At 57.8% G+C, this 9,405-nt stretch overlaps 1 protein-coding gene across 3 annotated transcripts; it reads left to right on the forward strand.

The window, feature by feature from the left end:
* Nucleotides 1-2,237: 2,237 nt before the first annotated feature.
* Nucleotides 2,238-7,747, forward strand: PARS2 (prolyl-tRNA synthetase 2, mitochondrial). Of its 3 annotated transcripts, none has more exons than XM_055138900.1 (2): nucleotides 2,238-2,304; nucleotides 4,305-7,747. In XM_055138900.1, exon 2 carries the CDS (start codon nucleotides 4,316-4,318, stop codon nucleotides 5,735-5,737), a length of 1,422 nt encoding a protein of 473 aa, XP_054994875.1. In that variant the 5' UTR covers nucleotides 2,238-2,304; nucleotides 4,305-4,315; the 3' UTR covers nucleotides 5,738-7,747. The 3 variants fall into 3 exon arrangements, with proteins under 3 accessions (XP_054994875.1, XP_054994876.1, XP_054994877.1); XM_055138901.1 differs by lacking the exon at nucleotides 2,238-2,304 and adding an exon at nucleotides 2,316-2,883; XM_055138902.1 differs by lacking the exon at nucleotides 2,238-2,304 and adding an exon at nucleotides 2,946-3,074.
* Nucleotides 7,748-9,405: the final 1,658 nt, after the last annotated feature.

The following is a 9,405-nucleotide window of genomic DNA, read 5'->3' on the forward strand; positions in this document are numbered from 1 at the left end:
TGTTAGGGTGCGGATCGAGATCTCCCTATAATGACAAAGGGACTCCAGAGACTGCAAACAGCAAGCAGGGTTTATTGTAAGACTGGCTAGCCAGGGTCCAGCCGCCTACGTGGACACGCAGGTCCAGCAGGTTGGGCAAAAGACCCCGAGCTTCCCCAAAGGAGATCTTATATAGGCCTTCCCCGGCCGTTACAGCAGAGCCCGCGCATTTCATAGCCAATAGATTTGTAATATTACAAACTTTCTTAACCAATCCATTTAAAAGGACATCACTCCTTAGCCTATAGCTTTAGAGATCAGTATTCGCGCCAATATTCAGGAATGTCCCGGTTCTGGGGGCAGTCCTGGGTCCTGTGATATGGGTCATGTGATATGGGTCTGGTTATCTGGTCTGACCACCACCCTTCTTGCGACCCAGGGTACCCAGGTATCCAAATTCCTTGCTCAGGGACAGATAGACAAGTTATTCTAGAATGCGGGCTCCTGTAAAAAGAGTCTTAAGAAAGCTAAATAGATTCCTGTGATCTGTCCTGAGCCAGTTCCTCACATCTTCCCCCTCCCTGCGCCTGGTTGTCCCAGGCTTTGCCCGTGAGGATGGCTGGGGCCTCTGCCTCTAAGGCTCTCTCTTGCCCAGCTGACAGCCAGCACACTGATCCCAGCAGTCAGGGCTGCTGGCCGCTGCAGGCCTGCGTGCCAGTCCTGGGAAGGAAGCTGTGCACCTTTTCTGGGTCATCCGTTCAGCGGGAAGCTCACCTCCTCCGGGAAGCCCTCATTCCCTCTGCTCACAGCACCTTCACAGCCCTGGAGTACAGTTCCAAGTTCAAGCAGATCCTGAGAGTTCCTTGGGGCCAGGGTCTTCTCCTTGTCTGGTACGTTTTAGGCATCAAGCAAACCAACCCTCTCACCCCAGGACATCAGCATGGATTATTTGATGTGTCCACTCTATCTCGAGATACCTATAAGGCTCTCTCATCTCTAGGCCTTGCTAAAATGTCACCATGGACATTTTGCACTTTAAATAAAATTGTGTTTGGGGCTGGAGAGGTAGTACAGCAGGTAGGGCGCTTGCTTTACTCACGGCTGACCTGGCTTGGATCCCTGGCATCCTATAGTTTCCCGAGTGCACCAGGATCCCTGAGCAGAGCTGGGCGTGGCTCCAAAAAAAAAAAAAACACCAAGCAAAACTGCATTAAAATACTTGGGCCAGAGACATTAGTTCAGTGAGTGATGTCGCTGATCTGGATTCTTCCCTGGACACCAAATATGATCCCTCTCCCCTTCCTCCCCACCCCTCAGAGTCCCACCAGGAGTGATCCCTGAGCACAGCCAGGAGTAAGCCCTGAGATCACTAGGTTTGGAGTCAAAACCAAAATAAGAGTGACAATAATTATAAAATACTATTTATCTGAACAATGGGGTTGTTTTGAGCTCACTGGCATTTCAGAATATGGGTTTATTGACTCTTCTCACTAGAATGTAAGCGACATCGAATATTGAATACAGGAAACTCCATTTGTCTGTTTTGTTGGTAATTTCCAGTTTCTGTAACAAAGGCTAGTCTATGATGATAGCTGCACAAAATACAATCTGGGAATTCAAGTTTTAGAGTCTCTTTTTTTTTTTTTTTCTTTTTGGGTCACACCCGGCGATGCACAGGAGTTAGTCCTGGCTCTGCACTCAGGAATTACCCCCTGGCAGTGCTCAGGGGACTATATGGGATGCTGGGAATCAAACCCGGGTCAGCAGCGTGCAAGGCAAACGCCCTACCCGCTGTGCTATTTCTCCAGCCCCAGAGGTTTCAGAGTCTTAAAGACTTTCTTGGGCCTGTAACAAAGGTGACTTTTTCCAATTATTAAAAACAATGTTAATGTATAAATAGAAAGTCTGTTAAAAATCATCGCGTAGATTGGACCCGCACGAGTCACTGCTGTCATGGTTACACCTTCGCCACCCATTCACCGACCCCGATGGGGGTGGGCCCTGGCAGTCCGAGAGGAACGCGGGACTCAAAAGCACGGTGACGAGCTTTGACCATAGAGTTGCACCTCCCTACCTCCTAGAGGGCACTTCCGAGACGCAGTTACTCGATACTTTGCTGGCCAATCTAGGCTCGGGATCGCTGGCTAAATTCCGGAAGTCCTTTTATGGAGACCTATTTTGGCTGGCCCAGCCCACCCGCCCGGGATCCCGGCACTGCGATTGGCTGTAGCGGAGGAGGCGGGGTTAGGAGGCCGGGCTCTCCCTGGCGCAGGCGCACCGGCGCGGAGGGAGGTCTCGTGGGCCGCGTTCCCGGGACTGCAGTGGGTGAGCTCGGGGCCCGACTGCGCACGCGGAGGCCGGGGCCGGGGAGGCGGAGTGCAGAGCCCGCGTGTGCCGCGCCGGCGTGTGCCTGGGCGCCAGGGCCCGGTTCGCTGCGGGCTGCCTTGCCACGTGCGTCCCGGCCTTGCGTGGGGCGGGCTCCCAGTTGCACCGCCGGACGGAGTCCGTCCTTGGGTGTGTGAGGCCGCCGCCGTAGGATGAGGGCAGCGCGTCCTCCCGCGCCTCCCCCGGGCAGCGGCTGCGAATGCCCTGGTGGCCCTGCAAGAGCCAGCCCCACAGAGCTTCGCAGGGGTCTCCTGCCGGCCCAGCTTTCCTTCCCACTTAACGCGTGGGGAAACTGAGGTCCGGGAAGTGGAGTCATTTAACCAGGGTCTCCCAGCTCGTGGGGGCCCCGCCAGTTCTCAGGAGTAGGTTTGGGGACAGACAGCCTGGGCCAGGCATTGCTTTAAGAGTACTTACCTCCTGGCTGAGCCCCCCCCAGACTTTGCATACAGGCTGCACTGGAAGGACGCAGGGGGTGCTCTGAAAGTTTGTTGCGTGATTGACTCCGGGCCTGGTTTCGAGGTCAGTGGGTAGTGTTGGTCATTGGGATGATAAGCAGTTACTTGTGTATAAGCAAAGAGTTTCAGGATGGCCCCCGCGGTGGGGAGGGAGGGAGAAGACCTGGGGTTCTCACAGTGATCCAGGTAATGAGTAGTCCTCTCATTGCCCTTCACTTAGCTCTACCTGTGTTTGATCAGCAAGCATCTTTAATGGTGAGCGATACCAATACTAGGCATTGCGGTAGCCCTGCCCTCTAAAAGCGTATTCAAGCTGGTGAAGTCGTAGTTTCCTGGAATAGAAGAAGAATCAGCGTTTGGTCCCCTTGCCTGGCACAGAGCAATTTTGTAAAACTTTTTTTTTTTTTTTTTGCTTTTTGGGTCACACCCGGCGATGCACAGGGGTTACTCCTGGCTCTGCACTCAGGAATCACTCCTGGTGGTGCTCAGAGGACCATATGGGATGCTGGGAATTGAACCCGGGTCGGCCATCTACAAGGCAAACGCCCTACCTGCTGTGCTATTGCTCCAGCCCCTCGTAAAACATTTTTGAAAACTGTCCCTGTTCATGAAGAGTTGTGGGGCAGACTGGGCGTTGGGGCAGAGGGAGTGGGGCAAGGAAGGGATCCGGGGTGACGGGCTATGCATCCAAGACCTGGAGGCGGCAGAGGGCTGCGAGGGGCGAAGGGAGTGTGGGCTGGGTTTGTCCCGCTGTGGTGCTGGCAGGAGTCAAATTCTTCCTAGACTCCTACGTATGGTCATTGTTGGCGGTGCTGGAGAATCAAGGAGCAGAGCTGCCGGGATCATGCTCAGCATCTGTGGTGGCCCTGGGGTCAGCTTAGACTGGCAAGGCTGGTGCTTTATCCATGAGCCACCTCTTCACCCCGTGACTGTATCTTTACAAGCATGAAAAGAATTGATTTTTTTACCCCCACATTTAATTCGTCGGGATGGGGGCGGATTTTGCTGGTCCACTCAGGGGATCACTCTTTTTTTTTTTTTCTTTTTGGGTCATACTCGGCAATGCACAGGGGTTACTCCTGGCTCTGCACTCAGGAATTACTCCTGGCGGTGCTCAGGGGACCATGTGGGATGCTGGGAATCAAACCTGGGTCGGCTGCGTGCAAGGCAAACGCCCTACCCGCTGTGCTATGGCTCCAGCCCCTCAGGGGGTCACTCTTGGCCTTGTTTCAGGGGCCACATGTGGTGCCAGGAATGAAACTAGGGTCTGCCATATGCAGGGCAAGTGTCTTGCATGTGGCAGACCTCAGTGTCAGTCTTCTTCTTTGAGGTCAGTCAGCGGTAAGAGGGACAGTCTGCTCTGCGGGGATGGCTGGCACGGGAGGGTGTGCCTCTGCAGGCTCAGCAGCTGTCTCGGGGGCACCATCTCCTGCCCAGTGTGACGACCCAGTCAAGGCTAATTCCTGTACAACTTCTCGTTCCCAGGGCCAGGGCTCATGGAAGGGCTACTGACACGATGCAGACCCCTGGCCGCCCGCAGCCCCCGGCTCTGCCCCGGCCTGCCTCCCAGGCTTCACCACCACTGCGCCCCGGGGAGAGGGAAGCGCCTGGTGCTGTCCCGCATGTTCCAGCCGCAGAACTTGCGGGAGGACCAGGTGCTGTCCCTGGAGGGCAGACCCAGCGACCTGACCTGTAAGAGCCAGCGGCTGATGCTGAGGGTGGGCCTGATCCACCCGGCCGGCCCGGGCTGCTACCACCTCCTGCCGTACACCGTCCGTGCCCTGGAGAAGCTGGTGCGGGTGATAGACCAGGAGATGCAGGCCATCGGCGGGCAGAAGGTCAGCCTGCCCAGCCTCAGCCCTGCCGAGCTCTGGCGAGCCACCGACCGGTGGGACCTGATGGGCAAGGAGCTGCTTCGGCTCCGGGACCGACACGGCAAGGACTACTGCCTGGGCCCCACGCACGAGGAAGCCATCACGGCCCTGGTCGCCTCCCAGAAGACCCTGTCCTACAAGCAGCTCCCGTTCCTGCTCTACCAGGTGACCAGGAAGTTCCGCGACGAGCCCCGGCCCCGCTTCGGGCTCCTCCGGGGCCGCGAGTTTTACATGAAGGACATGTATACCTTCGACGCCTCCGTGGACGCCGCCCAGCAGACCTACGGCCTGGTGTGCGAGGCCTACGGGCGCCTCTTCGAGCGGCTGGGGCTGCACTGCGTGAAGGTCCAGGCCGATGTGGGCAGCATCGGGGGCACCATGTCTCACGAGTTCCAGCTCCCGGTGGCGGTGGGAGAGGACCGCTTCGCCCTGTGCCCCAGCTGCGGCTTCTCCGCCAACACCGAGACGCTGGGCTCGTCGCAGAAGAGCTGCCCGGCCTGCCAGGGGCCCCTGACGGAGACCCGGGGCGTCGAGGTGGGGCACACGTTCTACCTGGGCACCAAGTACTCCTCCGTCTTCAACGCGCAGTTCACCAATGAGCGCGGCGAGCCCACCCTGGCCGAGATGGGCTGCTACGGCCTGGGAGTGACCCGCATCCTGGCGGCCGCCATCGAGATGTTCTCCACGGAAGACTGCGTGCGCTGGCCCGGCCTCCTGGCCCCTTACCAAGTCTGCCTCGTCCCCCCGAAGAGGGGCAGTAAGGAGGCAGCGGCGGCCGAGCTCGCCGAGCTCCTGTACGACCAGATCGCGGAGGCAGTGCCCCAGCTCCGCGGGGAGGTCCTGCTGGACGACCGGACCCACCTGACCATCGGGAACAGACTGAAGGATGCCAACACGCTCGGCTACCCCTTCGTGATCGTCGCTGGCCGGAGGGCCCTGGAGGAGCCCGCGCAGTTCGAGGTGCAGTGCCAGAACACCGGGGAGGTGCTCTTCCTCGGCAGGGAAGGCGTCCTGGAGTTACTGCGCCGTGTGCAGGTGGGCTGAGCGTCCCAGCGAGGCCGCACCCTGCTCTCCCCAGTGCCTCCGCTCGGAGCTGGTCTCTGCAGGCCTGTAGGGTGGCGTCCCTGCTCTCTGCTGGGGGGGGGTCAGCGGTGAAGAGGGGGTGGCTGGTGGCCGAGCCCTAGGCTGCTGCCTTGGACTGTGGGCTTCTTGCTTCCGGACCAGCTGCCCCTCACTTGGACGTGTCCCCTACCCCGCAGAGGCCATCCTGCCCGCCTGACCTAGCGCGGAACTGCCTGGAGGTCCACACAGGATGCTGAGGCGTCCAGCTCTGTCGCAGGCAGGCCTGTCGCCAGGAGCCTCTTTGTACCACTCAAAGAAAACCAGGTGGTCAGGGAAGTATGTGTAAGTCATTTATTGGGGGCTGGGGTGTTGTCGGGCCACAGCCTGCAGTGCCCAGGGACCACGGCAGCTGCCAGCCGCACTGGCCTTGTCTGAGGTGCAGGGAGAGAGCCCAGAGCCACGAGAAAGTGGAGGTCTGGGTCTTGATTCTGTGGAAACCAGGTGGACGGGGCCCCCGCAGCTGTGCCGCCTGCTCTGACTGTCCAGCTCCCCCGAGGAGGAACAGGGTCGTGTCCACGGCCCCTGGACACGACCCTATCTCACATCCAGGTCTCACCGGAACCTGCTGAGGCAAATAGGGCCACAAGAACCTATTAATGGCCGAGGGGCCTGGGCCCTCTCTTTTTTTGCTTGTTTTTTGGGCCCCACCCAGAAATGCTTAGGGGTTACTCCGGGCTCTGCACTCAGGAATCACTGCTGGCGGTGTGAGGGGGACCATGTGGCAGGCTTGAACCCAGGCTGACCATGTGTCAGACAAGCACCCTACGCAGTGTGCCATCTCTCCAGGCCCTCTCAGTGCAGTGCCCAGACCACATGCCAGAGGCATGGGCCCGAGATCTTTGGCTTTGACAGCCAGCCCCCGAGGCCCCTCCTTTGCCCCCGAGGGAGCAGGGGGTGAGGTGGCAGGGGCACTGAACTGGAGGGTACTGGAGGGAGGCTGCCTCCTGGGGATGCCAGGCCCGCTGGGGAGCTGGCTGTGACCCCCAAATTAAAAATAAACCACCCCTCTCCCAAGAAAGAAACGGAGAAACGGATCTGAGTTTCCTGATGGGGGGATTTCTCCTTCACCTGGTGGGAGGAAGTGCTTCCCAGACCCAAGTCAGGGTTGGTTTGAAACAGGGTCTGAACTTTTCTCCCGTGAGACGACCCAGGCACAGAGGCATCCACATGGGCTCAGAGCAGAACTGAAACCTGGCAGACTGGCCACCTCACTAAGGGCCAGTGTGATTCAGCAGGAGGGATCAGATCTGTGGTCGCAGGGGAGCCCACTGGTTCTGTGCCCAGGGATCACTCCTCAGGTGGTGCTCAGGACTGATCCGGGGAAGGCTGCGTGCACGCGGGCCCCTTCCTACAGCACCAGCCCTCTGCCTCTTATTCCCTCTATCCCTCCCTCTCTCTCCCTCCTTCCCCCCCCTCCTCGGATTTTGGGTCTCACTTGGCAGGAATCACTCCTGGCGGTGCTCAGGGGACCATATGGGATGCTGAGGATTGAACCCAGGTCGGCCGCGTGCAAGGCAAACGCCCTCCCCTCTCTCCTACCAGTCGGGCCCTGGACCCTTGTTTTCTTGAGAAAGCCCCAGTCAACATTGACGCCTGCGACTGCTTCTACCTCCTTAGAGGAAAGACGCTTTCCAACCTGTGCCTTCTCTCTTTCCTGAGCCTGCCACGTTACTTGTTGCCATAAATTGATGAAATAGGGATGCTGGCAAAATAACAGGTACAGGCTGTATTATCATTGCTCATTCCTTGGAGAGATCTAGCAGCAACTGGCTGCGAAATATTTAGCAGAATTAATACTTGGGGACAAAGGCTGGTGCATAACAAAACCGTTGTGTAAATCAAGCTCGAATGTAAATCACGGGCTCCATTAATATTCTGTGTTCTAATGGAAGAAACACCTGCTGGGCTATCAATAAAGGGGCTCTGCAGAAATCTGCTGAAATTGTCACTTCCTTAACTCTTTGCCTGCCAGGCCGCTTCTCGGCACTTGTGCCATCCCTGTCTGTACCCTCCAGGGCACCGGGCTGCTGTTTGGACAAAGGTACCGTGCACGCAAGGGCACACAGGCTCTGCTGTAGCTAGGGAAAGGATTTCGTACAAGTTACAAGACTGTAGAAAGTGGGGAATATCTTCATGATGTTTTTGCAAATTTGTGGAATGTTTGAAAACTAAATCTTGGAAGGGGTGGAGGCTAGATAATATAGTAGCGTCTCTGTCCAGTGAGTCACCCCTATGGAGCCCCAGGCCCCGCCTCTTGGCCCGGGTACACACGCCCATCTGCATCCATGGCATTGGAGTGCAGAGGCGGTTCCCTGAGTGCAGAGGCGTTTCCCTCCTGCCCTGCCGACACTGGGAAGAACCCAGAAGGAAGGGCAAGTTCCCACCCTGCACCTCCCGGGTAAAGCACCCTTAAAGGGGCCCAGCCACTTGGCTTCTCTGTGCCACCTCTACGGCATAATGAAGCCTTTCCAAGAAGTGCTCCTCAGCTCCACAGCCACCCCCTCCTGTGCGCCCCACCCGTCACTGTCGCTGTCACTGACATCCCGTTGTTCATCGATCTGCTTGAGCGGGCACCAGTAACGTCTCCATTGTGAGACTTGTTACTGTCTTTGGCACATCAAATACACCACGGGGAGCTTGCCAGGCTCTGCTGTGCAGGCGAGATACTCTCGGTAGCTTGCCGGGCTCTTTGAGAGGGGCAGAGGAATCTAACTCGGGTCGGCCGCGTGCAAGGCAAACACCCTACCAGCTGTGCTATGGCTCCAGCCCCACCCCATTTACACGATTTTCACCGGTGGCCTCCTTGGAATATTCTGAGAAACTGCTCTGAAACCTTTCCATTGCTGCCAGAGTCAGCGAGCACTGCAGTCTGACGCATCTCCCTGACGTGTGTGTGTGTGTGTGTGTGTGAAGCATGGGGGAGTAGGGGGAATGGCAGAATTAGGCTCTCAGCTACCTAGTCATCAAGTAGCCCCTGAATGCAAATTTCTGCAGGGCCGAGCCCTTTCCATCACCTCTGGACCGAGATGCTGGCCCTCCAGATCAGGAGGCCAAGGGCATACAGTGCCCCACCCATCTCTGCCCGGTTCTCTGCACACCTCTGCCCAGGCCCACACACTCCTCCGACAGCAAAACGCAACTGGCTGCCACAGAGTAACAGTTCATCTTTCTGGGCTTGCGGGGCATTTCTCAAACAGCATTACTGACAACTTGGGGAAGCACTCTGTGCCTGCAGTGTGTCCCTGCCTTTTCCCAACCCGGGCTGTGGCATCCCAAGCTATGGACTACGCTGCCCAAACTCCCTGGAGTTTGAAGACGACGCTGAGGCTGCCCTGGGAGAGACTCAGCCAGCCACGCTCTGGTCTGTGTGAATGAACCGCTGGATATTACCCGCTGAGGAGCTGGTCACCGAGGGCCAGAGGGTTCAGTGTGCTGAACAGAAGCATGTGGGAGTTCCAGGGCCAATCCCCAGCGTGTCAGTCCCCTGAGCACCACAGGGGTTGACCCCTGGGCAGAGCTGGGAGTAGCCCCCACTCCCCAAAGAGCTAGTTACTAATAGCCAGGCAGGGGGTGGGGCATTCTGCATTCCT

This window comes from Sorex araneus, chromosome 5 (assembly GCF_027595985.1).
Source record: "Sorex araneus isolate mSorAra2 chromosome 5, mSorAra2.pri, whole genome shotgun sequence".
In the NCBI taxonomy this organism is placed as follows: Eukaryota; Metazoa; Chordata; class Mammalia; order Eulipotyphla; family Soricidae; genus Sorex; species Sorex araneus.

Coding starts and splice junctions, on each gene's coding strand:
- PARS2 (XM_055138900.1), top strand. CDS start 4,316: ATGGAAGGGCTACTGACACGATGCAGACCCCTGGCCGCCCGCAGCCCC.